Source organism: Hetaerina americana, unplaced genomic scaffold (assembly GCF_022747635.1).
Source record: "Hetaerina americana unplaced genomic scaffold, ioHetAmer1.1.p SCAF_7, whole genome shotgun sequence".
NCBI lineage: Eukaryota > Metazoa > Arthropoda > Insecta > Odonata > Calopterygidae > Hetaerina > Hetaerina americana.
Genome location: NW_027287316.1, coordinates 52,213,255 through 52,235,635, shown reverse-complemented (window position 1 = coordinate 52,235,635; position 22,381 = coordinate 52,213,255). Strand labels below are relative to the sequence as shown.

Here is a 22,381-nt window from a genome sequence, read left to right as displayed (position 1 = left end):
CTGATTTTACGAATTCCCCTCCAACTTTCATACCTACCTCCAATTCTTCCCATGCCTCTTTAATCATTTCCTCCACATATACCTGTATGTTGAAAAGCAAGGGTGAAAATGGGCAACCCTGCCTTACACCTCTTCCTAACACTGCCCATCCAGACTCCCCGTTCCCCACTCGTACCTGAGCAGTCTGAGACATGTACAGGTTGCAGATAAGCCTCCTGTCCCTCCAATCTATACATATTTTCATCAATATACTCATTAGTTTTTCCCAATTCACTCCATCAAATGCTTTTTCAAAATCTACGGAACAGGCAAATACTACCTGATTGCATTCTATATTCTTCTCGATTAGTGATCTCATTACTGCAATGGCATCACGCGTACCTCTCCCCTTCCTAAACCCAAACTGACCATCCCCTAAGCAATCATTTGCCTTGCTCTCCATCCTTTTGTTGCCATCCTCTCCATCCACTTTGGCCACATGGGAAATCTAACTTATTGTTCTGTTGTCCTCACATGATGTAGCCTTTACCTTTTTCGGAATAGGAACTAGCACTGATCTCACAAAGTCTTCCCGCCAGATTCCTTCCTCATAGATACCATGAATCAGTTCATATAGACTCTTCCTTCCACATTTCCCTAAACCTTCATAGTGCCAAAGGAATGTTGTCTACCCCCATGGGCTTGTTTAATTTCATCTCCCATTATGCCCTTTCTATGTCTAACCTTGTTGGCCTAAGTTCTTTAACATACCGTTCTTCTACATATTTCTTCAATATTTTGTGTCAACTATTATTTTACCCGACTCATCTCATCTGCTAGCACAGATATTCCCTACTCACTTCCCAATAGTGATTTAACCCTGCTGTATTTTACCCCAATTTCACCCTTCCTCTGTAAACTTTCCTTATCCTTGCACTGCATCTTCCAACATGCTTCTTATGCTTTATTTGTTGCCCATCTCAATTTATTATTAACTCTTTGTACATCCTTCTCCCTAGCTGTGTTCACATTGTTACATTTTCATCTACAGAAAATTCTCATCTTTCTTCTACATACAGGAAACCAATCTCTCCGAACATTATCAATCTGGCAGATGTATGCCCTAGTGTTATTCATAATTGTAGTATGACACTTCTTACTCCACAGCATGAACAGTCTTCATCCTTACCTCATCAGAAAACTACCAAAAACTACTCGCTACCAACTACATCATTAATTCAAATAGTTATTCAAAACAATTTACTGAATTGGAAGAGAGCAAAAATGGCCACCTCTGACAGGACTTCCAAGCAAGCTATATACACCAGTGAACAAGAAAAATTCAAGAAAGTGGTGAAAATAATACAGAGTTTCCTTTTGTAACTCTATAACTTGAGGGTGAGTTATAGCCATCCAAAAAAATGCTGAAGTCCCTCCATCAAATAGAGATTATTAAGAGAAGTGTACGAGTGGTGAAACATGTCATACTGACCAGATAAGGAGTAGCTTTAAAATAAGATGTTAACAAGCCTAAAAGATGATTTGACAATGGGTTTAAGAATTTATTATAAGCAATATACCAATAGGATATACCAAACCAGTATTTATTGAATTCTAAAATAAGGAAAAATTGCCAAAAATACCTTTTCAGATTAATTACATCAAAAAGTAAATAGTTTTGGAAACAAAAATAAAACTGGATAGAAACAGCAAACTGAACCAAAAACCAAATACAGAGATGGACATGAGAAAGTATTACAATATACTTGATGTGACTGGTGAGGTGTGGCATGGGTGAAGGAATAAATTAATGGGTGAAAAGCAGAGAGATGAATAATTTAGGGAGTATATAAAATGAAGGCCGAAGGCAGAGTACAACATGGAATTTAAGTGGATCAAGGGAGGTATAGTTTGATAGGAAATTGCCATTGTTATCAATATGGAGGACTGTCCTGAATTTTTCTTTGGACGTATAAGGTTAAAAGCTCAATTATGGCTACACATATATCATTGGATGACTTATAGAAGTGGTGGACAAAGGAGACAAAAATAGGTCAATAATTTCAAGTCAGATGTCATTTGAGTGGCACACATTGGACGGTTTGACATTATGCACAAAGGACATTCTTCACAGGAAAAAATACTGTTACTAAATTACATGTTTCACAAGCATCCCCTTCCATTGCAAAGAAATTCATGGCTAAATTACAAGAAGGCCCCTGAAGTGATAATAGTTTTTTTGAGATTGAGAGAAGTGGGAGTTTTGACATTCCCATCCCTGACTCAACATGTACTCCCACTGCTATTGCTTCATGATGATCATGTTACCAAATCAGTAAACTCATTATTCTTACTGTGAAGTACCTTCCTCTTTATCTGCCAATTCTAAAACCATCAAAATGATATGGAAATTTCCTTTCCATTCAAGTTAAATGATGAAATGCTACCTGTTTGCACCTCCTAATGGCACCAAACATCAACACTTTAAATCACAAATCATTGCATATATTCAAAAAGTCTTCTCATCAAATAGATAAAATGCTTTCAAGAGTCACAGTCAACTTTTACTGTACAAATATTCGACTGTATCAGAGTTCTGTCAACAGCTGGAAAACACACTCTCTTCCATAAATTCTTCACTAAGGTTGCCTATTCAAAATAAAAAAGAATCAGATCGCTCTGAAATAGACCACCCCTGTAACTTTTCTTTGATTTCTACAGACTGAAACAGCCACCCACTATTTTTACAATATATGTAATTTTACGTAGGCATTACAAATATCACATTCTTAATGAGTATTTTTAAAACCAATTAAAATATATGAAATGAATCAAAACTTTTGTATTCATTTAAAGTTGATTGTAGATCAACACAGGTTAACTACAGACACTCAAATTATTCAATAAATATTTAAGCAACAACTTCAATTAAGATAATCAGATGAGTAATATTTTTCAGATGCAGTCAATATGTAATACAAATTAAAAATATCACAATAAGTTTTAAGATATAATATTACCTTTTGAAACAATATGTTGTCGGACATTCTATGAAGGGTCAAGAAATGAAATTACATGAATGAAATTTTATTGATTTATTTGATCTCAAAAAATAAGCAACAGCAAGGTCTTGCTCCAGGAAAATTTTCACCATATTGGATAAGAAATCTGTAATACAAGAAATTTTTCCATCTTGTCACATAATAATGGAACTGGATGCAAGCAGGTCTGTACTTACTATGTTTTTGATAGTGAAATTATAAATACTCGTATCACATTATTATACAATACTGTGCAATCAACAAAAAATTATACCTTTTCAATTTCAGTCTCAAAAATTTTAGAGTGGAATACAAATTCTGGAATGAAAATGTCTTGGTGATTATTCAAATGACAATAATCATTAAATAATTCAATAAATAACTTTTTGAATTCTAGCAAGTTTTGATACAAACATGTGTTATTAAATTTTCATGCAGCAGGGCTCATTATAAAAAATAACAATAAAAAAATGGAATACTTTTCTCGGACATATGTATGCACTCTTCATTTTGGCCACATACAAACTTATTTTGTTAGCATGCGTTTTCCTGCCTGGACTAGGAAGCAAATATAATACTTTGAATGCAATGACAGTGGTTAAGCAAAAATGTTATTTTCTTATATTTCCACACAATATTGGAAATATGGCATCAAAATTAATTTATATGTTAGTTGATACTACATTCCATGACTAGACAACAATTGAGGACATAACAGTTACTCGCATTAAATGATAAAAGTTTAAATTACAAGCTGAAATATAATTACTTCACTATTCCAAGGAGATTGGAACCATTAACAATAGTACCTAGGATAAAAAATTAATATTTATCAACAAGAAACAATCACCTCTTTCGTCTATGACTAAAAATGCATCACGCTACCACCAATTGAAAAAGAAATATAATACAAGTATACGCATATCTTCACTCAAAAATTGAGGTAAAGATATGGCATACTTTAATTAGAAAATATAAAATAACTAAAAAATCCAAATTTACATTAAGTAAAAACATTGTATAAAATCAGAGCTCATCACAACCGTCAATGTGAAGCGATAACTTTTTAATCTCTCTTTTCACACACAAAGGAACATTTCCTTTAGAGATCTAAAAGTACAAAATATCATTAATGGCATACTCCGTAGCGCATGCTGCTGTGAATATAATAATAACGATGCCGCAAACATTAGTAGATAAAAGTTATGAGGCCACTACCAGAGTTAGTCCAGTGAAGGCAATAAATAAGCAATCTACCCAGGCACATCACATGGAAATAGCACTTCTCCTAACAGCCGCACTAAGCAGAGGATTTGGATCGGGTTCTTCAGTGACTATATTCACCTTAACCCATTCACGGTTACGGCTAGAACGCCGTAAGGCATCAATTACTGCTTGGACATACTGGCCGTCTTCAAATGTCGCAGCTAATGCGACCGGCTCCTTCACCCATCCCTTTCTATCTTCCACACTTTGGAATGCTTCTCTCAGGGCCCCTACCATCTTGAAGAGCCCTTTTAAGTAGGGCCGCGGCAACAGCGGGGCACCAGTAGGTGCTTGACCTTCTTGATGCAAGTCCTCAACGTCTAAATATAATACCTCTTCTTTGACGTGGTGGTTGCACTTTCCGGCATCGTTTTCAGGAATTCTCCTCCGACCATGTAGATCACCTCCCCTAACAGTTAACTGGCCTTTCTCCCCACTCACGATGACTTCCTGGGAGAAGGATCCAGGAAGATGAGAGCTACTGCATAGATTTGCTGTGACGAGAGCCCCACCATCCAGTTCCATCTGAAATGCGGCGAAATCTGACGCAGAAATACGACGGATACCCTGGACTCTATCAGTCGCAGGTGAAAACGTTCGGAGCACAGCATGTACTCGAACAGCCCTTTGTCCTGTGAGATGTGCTGCCAGGTCAATGACATGACTACCAACGAGTGTCAAAATTCCCCCACCCATCGCATCATCGCAACGCCAGTCGTATGCGTCAGAAAGAAGGCTACCTGTCTGAACACGAGCATCCAAAATCGTAACAGCGCCAACATAGCCATCTTTAATGGCTCGGCGCATTTGCATGAAGGCTGGTAGAAAGCGCAAACTATGATTCAAAATAGATATTAACGATGGGTAATACTGGGAGGCGTGCACCATTTTCAGGGATTCACTTTGACAGAGACCAGCCGGTTTATCACACAAAACATGCTTACCGATTCCCAGAGCTTTCACGGCAATTTGAGCATGAAGATTGGGTGAGCATATGATAAATATCAAATCAACATCCTTTCTCAACAATACATCATCGATTTTATTGGTGTAAAATGGTATGTTGAGTTCTTTCGCTGCTTCCTCGGCTGTACTTAACGTTCTTCCCCATATTGCTTCCACTTTGAAACCTTTTGCTCTTAAAAATGGGACAATTACTTTCACAACATTACCAGTTCCAAATACACCAATTCCAGGCAGCATATTTCCACTTTCGAATCACGATAATAACCTAAATTAGAAAAGAAGATTCCATTAATAAAACTTACTCCCCTATATTACATTGGGGAACGCTTTTTAAACAACGTCCTCAATAATTACATAATATAAATTTTGGTGCGATGTCTTGCTTCTAATAATGAAATCGCATAATTAATTTAGAACTAGGAAAATCTGATGACGCAAAGGAAAATCTAGACTAGGAATTTATGGTGATCCAGATGCCAAATAGATCTTCAGAAAAACAATCAAGGTAGGTTCACAAAATAATACGGAAAACTTCGAACATATTAATGCCTCGTATGTTTACTTAACAAAAACTTTAAAAAAACATCGGAGAAATGTAGTCAACTGTCACAATTTATAAATCCAGCGAGAGGGCAGCACTAGTATAATGAGCGGCATATATAAACTATTCTTGAAGGGCAACGCGAATTGAACCGCACCTGAAGATACAAAATTACCTACAAGAAAAAGAAAAATGAGATTTTGGGGTAATGCATACTCTAGTATGCCTTGCCCTCTACTCTAGCTAGTATATATTCAACCGCAGAGTCACTATAATATTCATTCACCAGATGAAGACAACTAAATGTTGAAACACATGTCACATGTTATAATAACTTGACAGTAAAAAGCGCGTTACTCATTAATAAATTGCCCACACCAGATAATACTACATTATTATAGTATATTACTGCTTAATTGGAGGAAATAAGGCAGAGTTGCCCATTTTCACCCTTACTTTTCAACATATATGTGGAGGAAAGGATTAAAGAGGCATGGGGAGAACTGGAGGTAGGTATGAAAGTTGGAGGGGAATTCGTAAAATCAGTTAGGTTTGCTGATGACCAAGCTTTAGTTTTTCATTCAGCCAAGGGGTTGCAAGCATTGCTGAGTGAATGGGAAATCCAGTGCGACAGATGTGGGATGAAAATCAATATTAATAAAACAAAGGTTATGCGATTTTCTAGAAAGAGAAAGGCTAAGCTAAACATTAAAATGGGAGGGCAAAAACTAGAGCAGGTAGAACAGTTAACGTAATTTGGACCAATACGGTCAAAGTAGTAGGGACGTAACAAGAAGCATTGTAATTGACAGAGAGGCTTTTGTAAGGAGGAGGGAGTCAATGACAGGGATGTTGAGTAAGAATGTTAAGAAAAGACTTGTCAAAACTTTGATGTGGAGAATAGTTATGTACGGCGCGCAAACATAGTCACTGAAGCAGGATAATAGAAGTATATTGGAGGCTTTTGAAATGTCAGTGTGGAGAAGGTGATATGGACCGAAAGGGAAACAGATGAGGAAGTACTAGGTATGGTGGAAGAGTAGAGGGGTTTCTTGATAGAAACCCTTTGGAGGCAGGAAAAATAGATGAAGGGCGTATTGATCAGCAGTGGAATGTTGAAGCCTGTAATAGAGGGGAGAATGTTAGACAAACGAAGAAGGGGCAGGAAAAGGATAGGAATGTTGGATGAAATGAAGGGAGGAAGAAAGTACACAGAGAGGAAGAGGGACTTGATGTACAGTAGGTTGCTGGATTTTGTGTTTTGTTAGGAGTAAAAAAATATATATTTTGTAGTTGTGTCCATCCAAAACCTACCTTAACTGGTAGATTATTTAATAATAATAATGCTATCTATTATCTAAACATCTATTATTACTACTGAGCAACTGCCACCCTATTTCACCAAGAATGTTTCAGGAAACTATGACCCTGAAAGCAACATAAATGGAAGCAAGATTCCTAGTGAGGACAGCCAAGGCTTGCAAGTTAAATGGCAGGGGAAAACACGGGGCAGTCTGGAATCTCAACCTATAAAAATTCATTTGTTCAGAAACCAGATGATTTACCACAGACAGATATTAAAGCTGCATCCAGACTCATTAGGGGGCATGCTTTTAGGTACCTAAATGTCAGGCGCGTAGTGAAAAGGCAGCTTGAGTTTAGACACCCTACGCAGTAGTACTGCCATCTAAGAATAAGGAACCAACAGATTGTGTCCGAATGTAAATTTTTGATAATCATTTGTGTGTTGTTTCAAAACCGCATAATGGTTGTTGCATTATTCTGAGTTCAGTTTACAATTCATTCAGCAGACTATTATTAAACTTTTCTATTTCTTTCTTTTAATCTAGTAACTTGGGCGATTTTGGTGCTAGTTTCAATTTAATTTTCCCTTATCAGACTATATTTAACTCTTTATAAATTATCCTTTTTTATATTTTGCTTTAATTATTAGTTTATATAGTGTTAAATTTCTAATTTTAATTTTTTAATCCTATTAAATGGTATTTTCCTCCGGGGTAATTTTTCAATCATTATTCCTTGTCAGTATTTGTTTTACAATATAATTTGCTGGGTGTAGTTAATTTATATTTATTGGTAATTTTCTGGCTAAATGTTTCATATTTTTTGTTAAACTTAGTATCAATTAAATATTTATCCTCAATTTCTTTGCCGGGTTTTTTTTCATTTTTGTTGGTTTTGTTACTTTGTGGGCTTACGAAGTGAAATGGTGACTCATTTTGCAAGGCTTGGTAAACGACCTAGGATTACCCTGTTGGATTCATGCAGGCAGCTATATTTTTACTAAGGGCATTACCAAATGCTTACACTCTCCAAACACAACATTACACTTGAAGATTATTTTCCGTTATGTTTATATACCAAAATAAGATTTGACAAGCACACAAACAAGGCATGAATACAAACACATTCTCAGTCGTGAAATTAAGCACCAAACAAAGATATACGTTCTTAACTCTATATTTCAAATATATGCATCCAAAATCTTGATAAAGTTATTACAAGAATTACACTAAATTCATGTGGAGGATGCTAAATTTCTCTTGCCTATAGAAAGTTCCACTTTTTCCGACTATGTGTTAATAAAGCCTTCGGTTTTTCAATGAGTAAGAGTATACTCATAGAAATTGGCAATGTTATTGTGACCAACTTATATGTTACACTCCCACCATTATTATTCTTGGAATAATGGGATTGCAATATTTCAGGTACACTGTGTCCTGAATCCAAGGGCAAAAATAGTTGCCTAAATGTGTTCCCTCTCACTGCCTGAGTTTGGACACCATTTAAGATGGCATCCACCCTTAATCAAGTGATTAAGGTGCCTAAATGATGGGACTAGACACAGCTTAAATGTAAATCGAGGGATAAATGAAACCCAAGATTGTCATAACGATGATGACATGAAATATAAAGATAAAAGTAAATCCTGAGAAAATAAAAAGCACCTGATGAAGTGCTTCAGTATAAAATAGATTTCAATGTACTTCAAGAATTAAAGTTCCAGGGGATAATAACATCATGTCAGAATTGTTAAAATTTGAAGGGAAAATAATAAGCCAGGAACTGTGTAAATTAATAACTAGGACATAAAAATGAGGCTTTTGTTTGAGGTTTTAACCCAAAACCTCAAGAGATTAATGCATTTATGAGCTTTCAGAAGGTAGAACTAATATATTTGGAGTTTCACTGTGAAATAAATGTATATACTTAACAAATAAGCTGTTGTGGACAATAAATAGTAGTAATCAAGAGGATATTTGAGACTATCCTTATGTACATATATGATGGCTACATATTCTACGTAATCCTACAAAGGTGCTGTGATATGCCAAACAATAGGCTGTCAACTACCTGCAGAAGTGGCAGCAGGTCTACATCAAATGAGTAGAGGAGACCATTGTGGTTGGTTGGTAGATTAACACTGGTTTCAGTGCAGGCATGTTGGCAATTACTTTTAACTCTGCAACACTAATATGTAAATGATAACAAGACAGCACCACATTACTACCTTGAGGAGTATTGCTTTACTCAATCCTGTTTTTCACTTTTTCATTTAAATAACTAATGCGATGAAATTCTCTTGTATAAATTGTTTTGGCGGTAAACTGGCTCCCCATTCAGATCTCCAGTTGGAGGCTATTAAAGGAAGCATCAATCACTCAAGACAGCCTGTACCTTCCTGTATCTATCCAATCTCATACATGCATTTAACTAATGGCTAAGCAACTACATTCAGCAACTATATCAGCTCTTTTCAGTATTTCATTGGCATATCCTGACCAATGGAGTCAGGTTAAGGCCTTCATCATAATCCAAATTAAAGTGAGTATTACAACCAAGTTTTACAAAATCCAAGCAAAAGTGCTAAGTACTTAGTAAGTCTTCATTGTGATTGAACACTAAGGTATCAAGTCACAAAACTAATGAAAAGAGCAAAAATAACAATGGCAAATATTGGATTTCATAATAGTCAAGACCTCAAAAATCATCATTGAAGAGTGAAAGAAAATTGTCATAGAGAGAAAATCTCTTTCTGAGCCACCAGTCTCTCTCTCTCAGACTTAGGGGAGAACATGGTAGCATGATGAGCCAACAAGGAGAATTACTAGTGTGGCACACTTATGTATTTGTTTTCAATTTTTGATAAGTTGAACATCATTGCATTCTTACACTAGCCCAAGCAGAGCTGGGTACAATATTAATACACAAATATCATATTCATTTAATGAAAGGAAAAAAATATCATCAATATATAAAAGAAAAAAATATTTACTGAGAGCAGTGAAGGATTGAATCAGCAACAAATTTGTGTAGACTTTTCCAACAGCTTCAATCTCCAAGTGATAAGTTCAATTACATTGGCTTTGCTATGAAATGCCCTTCAGGTTTCATTGCCACCTTGCTTCAATTTCCATATGCTTTTTCACTTTAACTTCTTCATCAGGAATCAACAAAATGTTGAATATATGACTGGCAGGATATACTTAACATAACCCATAGCTCAAATTATTAGTATCCATCAATAATTTCAGGAGAGGGTCTGCAATAAAGTAAATCTCCGCAGAAAAGTGCTCCAAGGGGGTTTAATTATCCCAAAAAAGTCCAATGATCCATGGCAATGATCATTGATTATGGATATCTAAGCATTGGTAAAGATTGGCATATTATACCATTGACCATAAAATATGGATTTGCTTATTAATACATTGTAATGCCATAAGTATTTTTGATTTTAGCCAGAATGAGGCCTGAAGCTCTTTATAAATTGCTCCTCCTAAGCCTCAGGTAATGGTTTCCTATTGACCATAAAAGAATTGGTGCTATGAGATATCCATGCTTTTCCATTGTAATTGTAATAATAAGATCCAACATTATTAAGTGATGACCCTCATCACCAGGAGATTAATAGAATGAAGAATTGTTTTGCAGTTTATTACAAGATTTCAAAAGAAAAATAAAATACTTTGAAAATTTTGTGTTGCATAAGCATGGCATTGTGCTTTGCAAGCTTTTTGGCACTAGTTTCTGAGAGGAAAATTACTTGCTCAATTTGTGCTGTTCATTCTTGAATATTGGTCAAATATCCATGGCTTTAATCAAATAATAATACACACAATAATATTCATAAAAATACTCCTGGTGTCCAGAGACCATATTTGATAGTTTTTATTCATGCATCTACAATTTCCAGATTGGCATTAATTAGGTTCATTTCACTTTTTACCATTTAGATGATAATGCACATGTGAGTTCATCTGTGCTATACTTCTCTTCATTTGCACTTGTTTGAAGTAATGATTGCTGAAGCTTGTTGACCTGTGTTGGATGGACAGAAAGCAGTCAATAATTTGATAAAGTAATTGAGATTCAAATAAATTTATTGATTTAAAAACTGTTTCCTTAATACAATGTAATTGTACAAGGACATTTGATGTGGCTTTCCTGGGTTTTAGTTAGACCACTAAGTACACAATGCAGACAAACTTAACAATTATATATTTGGTTGTGCTCAGATGAAAATGTACAAACACTGACAATGAAAACAGAATCTTCTAGCACAAAAATAATGTTAGTGAGGAAGAGTTTACTTTTACTCTAATTGAAGGATCTAACTAAATCCCGAAAGGTAGGTATTTCATCTCATTGATAGGCCTGCCTTCTTGTTCGCATTTCCTGTGCAGTTTTACGGAAGGAAAAATTCTCAACATAAACTTTTTGAATTTTTATTCCATATATAAGAAGTTCATATGGAATTTTATGGTATTGATGGACGGTATCATTTTGATATATTTTCACATATACTAATTCAGTTTTTTTTTCATGCAATGTTGTATGCACAGTCACAATTAGTCTTCCACTATAGGGTAACAAACTTGTAACCTCTTTGAAACACAAACAAATAAAACCTTTCAAGACATGCTTATAAAACGGCTGCTTACAAAAAAAGATTTTCACCTTGTAATCAGTCATACTGATTTAACTGAAGATAAAATTATGCATATTTGCCAAGCAAATTTTAAGCCCAATTGAAAAATTTCCACAATTTATACCACTCTCTTTGTGCTGAATGACTTCTGAGCAAAAAATTTTAATATGTATAATGTTAAGCAATCCTAACATTTGCAGAATTATTCCTTATAGCTATTAGCAAATAATACTCGTACAAAATGCTTTTTTGAACAGTAGCAGCAGATAAATATATAAAACCAAATCAATCACAAAGCATCTCAACATTCCTTTCTGAGTGAGCATCTCATAAAAACATTTTTACACACAATATTTACATTGGAAATTTTCTGCAAATTATTTTCAGCTTCTCTTTGTTTAGACTCCCAACCAATATAAAAATAACTTTAATATCTGTATCTCCACATATTTTACACAACCTGTCATATTATGTATAAAAATGCCATTAAAATAGGCTGGGATGTCTCCATGAGAATAGTATCAGTAAAAAATGATAGTAACTATAATGAAGTTAATCATTCACATTCTTTTTCTCCTAGAGCAATCTCTTTTTAATAGATTTATATAAACTCTTTATTTTTAGGGAAATCTCACCTTTCAAATCAGAGTAGGGCTAAATCTCGGGTTTTCATTCACATTCATTCGTCATTATATGCAGACTTACTAAATCATGCACTCATTTGATTTGGGACTTGAAAAAAGTTAAGAAGACCTCCAATTCAATTAAGTTTTGAGAGAACCAAATTTATCCTGGAAGAGGTTCAACAAAATCTTGAGCATACATATTTTCTATCCAAATGTTGTTACCTATGCAAAGCAAAGGAAAGTAGTTCTCAAAGATTAAGATGGAAATAACAGAAAATTTACATCACCATTCATTTTTCAGATTTCAGCCTCAGGCATGGCCAATTTCAATTTAATAGCCGTCAGTTTGAAATAATTTACCATTTTATGCATAACTAGTCATTTAAGGTCTATACAATGTCACATGGAGAACACAATAATTTAATGGTAAAGTAAATCACTTGGCACTGGCTTATCATTTGACAAACATGAAATGGTAAACCTGGAATAGTACGATCTTCAGTCCAAGTGAATTTTAAATCATTATGAAGGTTTCTAGAAATGATTTCTGAACGAATGTCATGATGTTCACAATCAACTCCAGCATCTTCTAAATTAACTAATCAAGTTTCCACTCACCTGAAAGGGTCTTCTGTATTACATTTTCGCTTGATTTAAAACTATGGAATGTTAAGCAATACTCACTGAAGTCAACTATGTTCAGGTTAGGAGTGTTCATTGAGAAAACATTAAAGAAAATTAAAAATTTTCTTGAAACAAATCACCACAACTACTGATTATTCCCAGAAAATTCATACAAGGGGATATATGGAATTCTGATTAATAACAAAATAGTCTTTGGGTGAAAGAGCATAAAACTCAGCTGGTATTTAGAGGGAGGAGTAAAGGAATCCACAGCTATAAAATAATGACATTGGAATGTTGCATTTATGCTGTTTTCTGTTTGCTGGAGAATGTAGAAATAAATACCGTCCCCTCATGAGCCATTTCAAGTTGACAAAACAGCTATGGGAGAAAATCACTGCACATTTTCCCTCTCTGCTAGATAAAAATAGATGCATCATCTATTTAGCATTCGTTTAAGATTCCCAGTTCTCATTCAGTGATGTAGTTTTGGACAACTGTTCAGAGCATTGCCTCCTTGCCAACTCTTGATCTGTTTCCTTGGAGACACTGAATGATAAGCCTGGTCTCAGCCTCTCCACCCATGATCTAGCTGGATAGCTAACACCCAGAGTGGAGAGAAGGAAACCACCTTTAGGGGCCACTACGGAGCACCTGCCCGCACAAGCAGTTCTCTTGAGCAGAGAGCCTAGGCGCCTTGGCCTAACCCTCTGCTAGCACTCAGATTTATCTTCCTCCACAAGCTTTTGAGTGTCCTTCCCCGTGTCTGTTGACGTCGGGTCCAGCTCCCTACGACGTAGTTGTGGAGGGGAAGAGCGTTGGATGATACTGGAAGGTGGCAGGACAGCCACTGAGGAAGGACTTATTCCTTTCTTGTTGGCAATAACATCAGCTGGAACCTCGTATGTGGGTGGTGGTGGTGTAGATGATGTTGGATTCACTTCGCTACCATCAGCTGCTCCACTAACAACAGCATCATACATTGGATTACTGAAATCTCTTGTTTTGGAGCTGATGTCACCCATACTGTATTCAACACTGAGTGGTTCCTGCAATTAACCAAGGTACAGATGAAGGACACTGTTTTGTTTTACGACACTATGAAATGAATCATCTAGATGAGGAAAAAGTATCCTCAGTTTTAACTAGATTCTATTTCAAGAAAGAAGATTGACTGTCAATGTTTTAAATTTTTGAGAGAGTATGCCAATGATATTAAGACATTCAGAAGCAACCCAAATAAAGTGAATGCTACCCCACCAAAGAAGATGCATTATCACATTTGACAATAAATTTAAGAGGGACAAGCTAATATGGAGAGACCTTAAAAACTTTTTCAGATGGACAGAGGTGCCCTAAACAATTATTTATAAGTAATTATACTTTATTAAAACTGCGAAGAATCAAGCAAGATGCAACAAAATCTGATATGTATCAGCAAGCTAGTAGAGTTTTCCACATGTTGGTATATCTATCACAGGGTCTATCTAGGAATAGCTGTAATGATTTACATGTAGAAGCAGACCTTGCCTTTTACGCCCTCTCCTTTTCCCCGTTTCAATGTTTAGGAATGCATCATTTGCAATTAAATCAATGACATTTTTAGTTTTATCATTGTCACCAACATTAATCTAAAATAATGTTATCTATGAGCAAAAAAGTACAATTTTATTGATAAGTGAGGTAAACCTTCTTTATTATACTGGAAATAAGAATATTATCCATATTAAAACCTGACTATATAGCTCTTAGATTTTATTCTTTGCTCCCTGCTTAGCTTGATATCAATGTACTTATATATCACTCACAATGTGCATACTGTACACATCACCCACAATTAGAGAAATCCCTAACACCATATTTATTGTTCTTATTAATATAATAGTTACTAGTTGACCGTTAGGTTGGGCGGTAACATGAAGAGGCAAAAAAGAAGTGATACAAATAATACCCATACAGAAAATAAAAAATGTATGCCAAAACATATACAACACTATCACATAAAAATAAATGTTTATTTTCTCAGCCTATTCATAAAAGTCCCAACATTACTTGGGAAGGGCTCTGACATACTTTTTGTTAGAGCATTCCAATCTTCTATCCTGAAGTTTAAAAAGGAATGTTTACCTTCATTAGAAAAATGCCTTTGTAGCTCAATCTTAAACGTATGGTCTTTCCTCCCATGATATTATGGCTTTTCCAACCTTTCTAAAATATATTTCCATGCAGCATCCCAAATGTAAGACTGATATATGCACTTCAGGCATGCTTTCTTCCCCCTTGAGTCGAGCAACTCCCAGCCCAATTTTACAGCATTTCAATTACCCTAGCCTTTCTTATGCAATACTTTTGATCACAAATGAACAGAATGATACTTCTTCCTACTTTGTTCTCAAAGATAAATAGTTTTATAGGTTACCATATCACTGTCTACAACCCTTCATTCTACGTTCTTAGTTACGCAGGCTAAGTTTCAAGTTAGGTTGATTGTGGCATAGTGGTTGATCCAACGAAACAGGATTAGCCACCAAAGGCTGCAAACTTTAAAAAATTAGAGATCTATATGCCATGGTATAGATCAATAACTATACAAGCAACTGCAATACTTTTCAATGTAGTTTCATGATTGTGGTAAACTGCAAGATTTGGATGCCCATTATACTGATTACATCAATAACGAACCTTTGAATATTTTACTATTTAAACCTATAAAACTATCCATAAAAGAAGTCCCTTTACTTCCTTCTGAACAAAAGTCAGTTACAGTCGAATGTAACTATGAAACTCACCCCTCTGACAGGAGGTCCATTTGTTGTGAAGGTCGGAGATCCAAACTCTACGTTTGTTCCCTGACGGAATGACACACTTTGAGAATTGGTTAAGCTTCCAAGTCCACTCATTTTGCCACTGAAACAGAAACAAAATGACACTTTAGTAAAGGAGATAAAGCATTAACCTCAAGAATTATTTTTAAAAATTAATAATATTAAATAATGACTTGGTAAACACTACTGATAAAATACCAATTAGACACTTACAAGGGCCGTTTTCGCAGGAAGAAATAGACTGCTGTAATGCCAGCCAGTAGCAGTAATACAACAATAATGGGAACAACAATAGCAGTGGCACTTGAGCCCGCTCTGTTTCCACTGCCTCCGGGTCCTCGGTTCCTCTGGGTGAAAGAATCACAGAGGCGTCCTTGGAAATCTGGAGGACACTCACAAATTAGACTAGCTTCCTCTCCTTCAATTATTGGCTCTCCTTCTTTGCAAATTCCTCCATTACGGCAAGGGCAAACTCGTGGTTCAGGTCGAGGCCTCTCTGAAGCAGCATCACATAATACTTCACTACCCCCAGGAATGCCACCTCCTAAGCCCATTCGTAGGCCAGAGTTATCAGGGCAGATGCAACGATGTCCTCCAGGTACAATAAGGCAGAGGTGTGAGCATGAATTTTTAGTGCATGGGTCTGGTAGTGTCTTATTGTAGCGGTATGGATGATAAACTGTGGGATTAAAATCAAAGGATAAATAACACTATTGCAAAATTACTCCAAGATATGACTTTATCATTGTTCGGAATCAATGATTAAAATTGTCACTAATGTACTTTATTCTTCAAGACTCCTGAACACATTACGGAAAAATTATCAACTATTAAGAAACCATAACATTTTTGACATTTAACCAATGAGGTGCCATGAGAGCATGAATTATTAGAAGTTGTTCCACTGCACATCAATTATTCCAGTTAGATTTCATTATTTTCAGGCTCATACCTGTGCACCAGACCTAAAGTATACTTACTTAATTACTTCCATAGATAGCTTATAAATGATCATTATAAAGGCATGCCTACTGACACTGATTGCAACTAAGGCAGCTTTTAAAATTTATATCAAGAACCAAACAAAATGGAAAGGAAAACATCCAGTGCATTAAAATTAATAAACATTTTCAAATACAACATTGACATACCTTTGATTGATGATGGATTAACCAAATCTTTAGCCATCACTACGGGTACACCCCTTCCAAATTTATCTTGCCTCATCAGCTCTCCTGTATCTCTAGTTATCCAATAGATACTGCTCTCAAAGACGTCAAGTGATATTGGGTGTTTCAAATATTCTAGATAAAAGAAGAAAAACATTAATAAGGCAAGCTAAATATTTTTTAATGCAAACTTTAATTACATGAACTCATCTCAATTTCTTATGACTGATTAATCATAACCTCATGTCATCAGACTCTGATGTTGTTTGTTAACAGCCCACCCAGTGCAGTATAGTAAACCTGAAGCAAACTTCTTGCATTCATTATTACCATGAATAATCTGACTGGCATAATGGAAGCAGAATACAGAAAATCAAAACAAATAATTACCAGCCTGGAAGTTTTAATGACACCAAACTCACAGCTCATAGGAATTCTCTGAATAAAATGAGTACAGACTTGAACTAACATAGAGTGTCGATTTCTCATTAAACATCGGTAGGTGTTAAAAACTAATTATATCGAGGTGGGTGAAGACAGGGTAAGGAAGTAAAAAATATTATCAGATGGCTTAGAAACCATTATTGTGCAAGAAAGCAAAGTAAGTATTAAAAAATAAATTTTTTAATCCCTTAATTCAACAATATTAACTAGAAAAAATCCCTGACTATGTTAATATGAACTTTACTCTTAATTGTAAAATACACAGTTTAAATTTGGCAGTAATTTCCATGTTTAATACCAATATCTTTGGGAAATAGTATATTACACTTTATTTATATAAGTTAGAGAAATATGTACATTTTCTTCGGCTTTTAAGACTAGCACTATGTGCATACAGGACTTATCAATGCTTTGGCATTCCTGAATTCTGTCAATGTGGTTGTATAAATAAACTAAATAGAATCGGACATTACCATGGATAAATTATGGATATCTATATTTAAAATAAATACAGAGTTATTTTTGATATCCAAAATTAAAATGCACATTTCACACACACATAGCATTAAGATTATTGTTTTTTCCTTTATGAGTATCGTAGCGAGTGAAGCTCTCCCATGAACTCATTTCTGAATGCAAGTTCGCTGTAGAGGAGTCATATTTACAGCTGACATTTTTCCTTTGTACCTAGTGGTAAATATGAATTTTTCACAGTACATAATTTTCTCTACAGCAAAGGAAATGTTGCCAGCCAAATTAACCCAACCAAAATTACTGTAAGAAACTTTCAGTAAGATAATTGAGCTAACCATTTGACACAAAAATACTTGAGGGGCGTTAAATACTTCACTTTGTTAAATAATTTTATTTTTACTACCACTTTGCATAAGAGGAATAAATTCATGGCATCAGAACAAGATTAATATAAATACTTAAAAAAAAAGATGGAAATAAAAACAAACCTCCTCTAAGTACAACAACCCGATTAGTTCCATCAGGTTTCATGACTTCAATGGTATTCAGTTTAGCATCTGCCCAATAGATAGCATGTCCCATTGCATGATCCACAGCTAAACCAGTTGGATGCCTAAGGCCATCTGTGGCTAGAGGTCGACGCCTTGAACCATCCATCCATGATACCTCAACCTATACAAATGGTTTGAATAACAAAATATGGATTAAGTTATGAGAAATTCAATGGAGAAAGATAGAATGTAAAATAAAGAAGAGAAAATGCATGCAGTCAGCCATATCACTATGACAACCCATGCAATTATCTATTGCTTTCAGTAATACTTAAAAATATTTTCAATGACATTGCAAGTAGTTCCCTTAATAATAGTTAACAAAAAAAGCAATTTGTGTCACATAATGGTCAAAAATGTTTTCACTAGTTTTCATGCCAACATAGCTATGTTTTAAAAAGATTTATAAAATTTTAAAGATCTAGGATGTTTTAAAAAGATAATTTATAAGAATAGATTTCATGTCCCTTAGTAAACATATGCAGCAAAGGTACATGCATACATTATCCTTTAAAATAAAATCCATTATAATGAATTCAGGAAAAGCAAAATTTTGGATAAAACATTCTCTAAATTTAAAGAATAATATGTTAAATGAAATTTAAAAATGATAACTTAGAATGTGATATTATACAGCTAACTTAATAATACCTTGAAGCTTTAATTGTAATTTAAACAACTTTCCAAGATTAACTTCTCTATGGATGTATTTTTCTAGCCACATTTTACCTTTGGTGCAGCACCAGCATCAGACCAATAAAGTCTTCCAAGGGCAGGATCAACAGCCACAGCAGTTGGCTGCTCAAGTCCAGTTGAAATGAGAGATCGACGGTAGCGACCATCAGATTTTGCTACAACAACTCTGCCACGAGGCTTCTGACCTGACCTGTCAGTCTCTGCCCAGTAAACATTTCCACTAACCCAATCCACAGCCAGAGCAGTTGGCTTAGAGTTACCTTTAGGGTAAAATCAAAGAGTACATAATTAAACACATTATACTGTATAGAAGTTTGAATACCACAATAAACATACTATATGTAGTTCAAATAAATTTACCAAAAGCAACAGGGATGAGACCTTTGATGGATTAATACTAATACTCTGTTGATGATGATGTAAATTTAATAGTGGTTTGATCAAGGTTCAAAGAGCATACTATGTTAATGTAATTTATATTGGGGAAAATAGTTTTTATTTGAATGAAAAAACTTTACCTTGCCAAATATTCACCAATTTAGGACAAATTCCAAATAAAATTATTCATTTATTGAAAAGTGTAATGAATTTCACTACGCATTGTCTCTCTTCTACATTAATAGCTCCTTAACATCTTTTAAAATGCCTTAACATAGCTACATGCCAATTAAAATTCACATAGGACTATAAGTAAACACAAAAAACTTTCCAAGACTTTATACTTTACCTTTCATCTTCAAATCCTGAGCATATCCTGTTCGAACTTGTCCATTTTTGGCTCCAGGGAGATATGAACGACGAATGGCACGATCATATGAATCAGCCCAGTAAACAACCTGCTGCTTAGGATCATAATCCAATGCCTCTATCCTCTTTTCACCAGCCAAGACATCAGATACCCTTCTCCTTGATGGCACCAATTCTCTGATTTCTGGTCCATTAGCAAACAAAAGAGCCATTGCCATGGCTAGCTGAGCTGCTTCATCATCATCATCAACTGGCTGTTGGAAAGGCAAGTTGTTTGCCTTACAAACTCCACTGAATTGGTCAGATAGTTCAAATCCAGGAAGGCAGGAACAAGCATACGTGCCATTAAGATTTGTACACTGCTGTGAACACTTGTGGTTGAATGTGGCACATTCATCAACATCTGGAGGAAAAAGTTATAAAATAAGTTTCATGCATCAGAAAATTTGGAAAAAAAACAGCAAACAATAAGGAAATTGAAGAGGTACATGAATAAAACTTAATTCATGAGAATAATCTAGGTAAAAACATTTTGTTGTAATGACAAACACATTGACATCACCATGGAGCTTAATTTGTCTTTTCCTCTAATAATACATTGCTGGTAATGACCATATTTTTCATATTGATTCACTTAAATAAAATGGAATGGAGTAGCCATTTGTTTTAAGTTTGAATGGTCACTTTTGAACTCTTAATTCCTCATCATAGACATTGAAGTGATAACTCTCTATATAAATGGAGTATAAGCCCAGATCAAGAAAGCTTAAAATTTAAATTCAGATTTTCTGTCTAAATTAGCCATTTTACATAAAGCATTTAATTACAAATTTAGATATAACTCCTAATTGTGGAACGAACTATGAATTAGTATATTGCGAGAACAAAGGATGTCTTATTAGCTTTGCACAGTGCATAATATTCGCTCAGATTTGACTGCAGATTTCCACCTAAAACAGATTTGGCATGTGATAGGTTTTACCATAGTATTGATATAATCTGGCACTTTGGATGTTCACACTGTCTGGAAAGATAGAAATTGTGCAAAGGAATGCTTGAAAGGTGAGCAGAGTTTATTTTCTGTGCAGTTGTTAATGAATTTACACTTTTATCCACACTAATAGCTGCTTTACATTGCACATTAGCAACTCACCTTTAATCTAAATGTACAATTAAATACCTTGAGTAAAATCACCTTAAGAATACACACCTTTTATATTTGATTTTCACAAGCTTATTTATACACCATTCATTCTTTGTAGACTATAATTGCATTTCAATCATGTCAACAAGGTCTAACGATGATGAGTAATGTAATTTTGAACTATTGCAACAGAACCACTACCAGAGGAATACTGAGGACATAAAATGGATGGCTGAAAACGGAGAACTAAAGCTAAGGTGATATTACTTACCTTCACACTTTTTGCGATTTGTAGAAGATATAATGAAACCAGAGTAGCAAGCGCAGATATATCCTCCATCAGTTATATTCATGCAGTGATGTTCACAGCCACCCTTATTTAATTCAGAACACGTCTTGGAATGATCTAAGAAAAAAATAAATATTACAAGTACCGACTTAAAACTCATAGTAATCAATGAGCATATAGTAGAGAAACATAAAGCAAGTACTTACGACAGCCAAGTTCATCCGAAGAATCTCCACAGTCATCAGCAAAATCACAGACTCTGCTTCGGTCAACACACTTTTTATTGGCACATTGATATTCAGCATACAAATCACAAGGTTTGATGCGGGCAGCACAGAGTGTCATGTTATTTTCATCACTGCCATCCCCACAATTATCAATGCCATCACAAACTTGGTATCTAGGTATACACTTGTGATTTTCGCATTGGAATCTCTTAAGGGCATCACAGTTGAAGTTCTCTGTAAAATTAGAAGTTTATTATTTAGCATAAAACATAGAAGAAGATAATTAATATTTTAATTTTGTGAAGTATGTTATGAAAAGCCATGACAATGATGATTATAGTAGTCATGAGAGTCACAGATAAGTTTCAATGTGAAACATATGAACACACCAATATGTTAATGAACGAATGCAAGTGCAATGTATAAGTCATATTCTTTGGTATAAACTGATGAATTAAGTATTTTTTGTAATAATTCAAGGCAGGTATCTAAATGAGACATATACTTGTAAACTTCACCAAAACTACAGATGACTGGCCTCTGGAGAGATATTAGGCAATTTTAAAATAATTACATTACACTTTACTCGAGTCTGAACCATTCAGCAGCACAGAACTGTTGAGAAATCAATAAAAATCTCAACTAAACGTGCAAGACATTATTGCTGTGATTGAGAAACAGATACATATGCAAACAGACAAAAGTGAATTCATCATATAAATGTTAGGTAGGCTTCCGAATTAAAGGGAATCGAGTGGAGTCCAATTTGGGGATATGCATTTCTTTATTCCAGTAAATTAGGTAGGAAAATGATGGACATAT

At 34.9% G+C, this 22,381-nt stretch overlaps 2 protein-coding genes across 3 annotated transcripts in view; both read right to left on the bottom strand.

Annotated features, from left to right (window-relative positions):
- Window positions 1–3,083: 3,083 nt before the first annotated feature.
- Window positions 3,084–5,837, bottom strand: LOC139696774 (glucose-fructose oxidoreductase domain-containing protein 2). Of its 2 annotated transcripts, XM_071595609.1 has the most exons (3): window positions 5,607–5,837; window positions 4,365–5,517; window positions 3,084–3,147 (listed from the first exon to the last, which is right to left on the bottom strand). In XM_071595609.1, the coding sequence occupies exons 2-3, from the start codon at window positions 5,487–5,489 to the stop codon at window positions 3,127–3,129; spliced, it is 1,146 nt and encodes a 381-aa protein (XP_071451710.1). In that variant the 5' UTR covers window positions 5,490–5,517; window positions 5,607–5,837; the 3' UTR covers window positions 3,084–3,126. The 2 variants fall into 2 exon arrangements, with proteins under 2 accessions (XP_071451710.1, XP_071451709.1); XM_071595608.1 differs by having other exon boundaries at window positions 3,092–5,517.
- A 5,340-nt stretch (window positions 5,838–11,177) lies between these two features.
- Window positions 11,178–22,381, bottom strand: part of mgl (low-density lipoprotein receptor-related protein megalin) — a 71,865-nt gene continuing 60,661 nt past the window's right edge. Inside the window, exons 52-60 of the mRNA XM_071595610.1 lie at window positions 21,539–21,793; window positions 21,315–21,449; window positions 19,880–20,302; window positions 19,186–19,412; window positions 18,394–18,577; window positions 16,970–17,122; window positions 16,032–16,497; window positions 15,783–15,900; window positions 11,178–14,042 (exon numbers count right to left, since the gene is read on the bottom strand). Coding sequence (XP_071451711.1) covers window positions 13,707–14,042; window positions 15,783–15,900; window positions 16,032–16,497; window positions 16,970–17,122; window positions 18,394–18,577; window positions 19,186–19,412; window positions 19,880–20,302; window positions 21,315–21,449; window positions 21,539–21,793 — 2,297 coding nt within the window. The 3' untranslated portion in view covers window positions 11,178–13,706. The remainder of the gene's footprint in view (window positions 14,043–15,782; window positions 15,901–16,031; window positions 16,498–16,969; window positions 17,123–18,393; window positions 18,578–19,185; window positions 19,413–19,879; window positions 20,303–21,314; window positions 21,450–21,538; window positions 21,794–22,381) is intronic.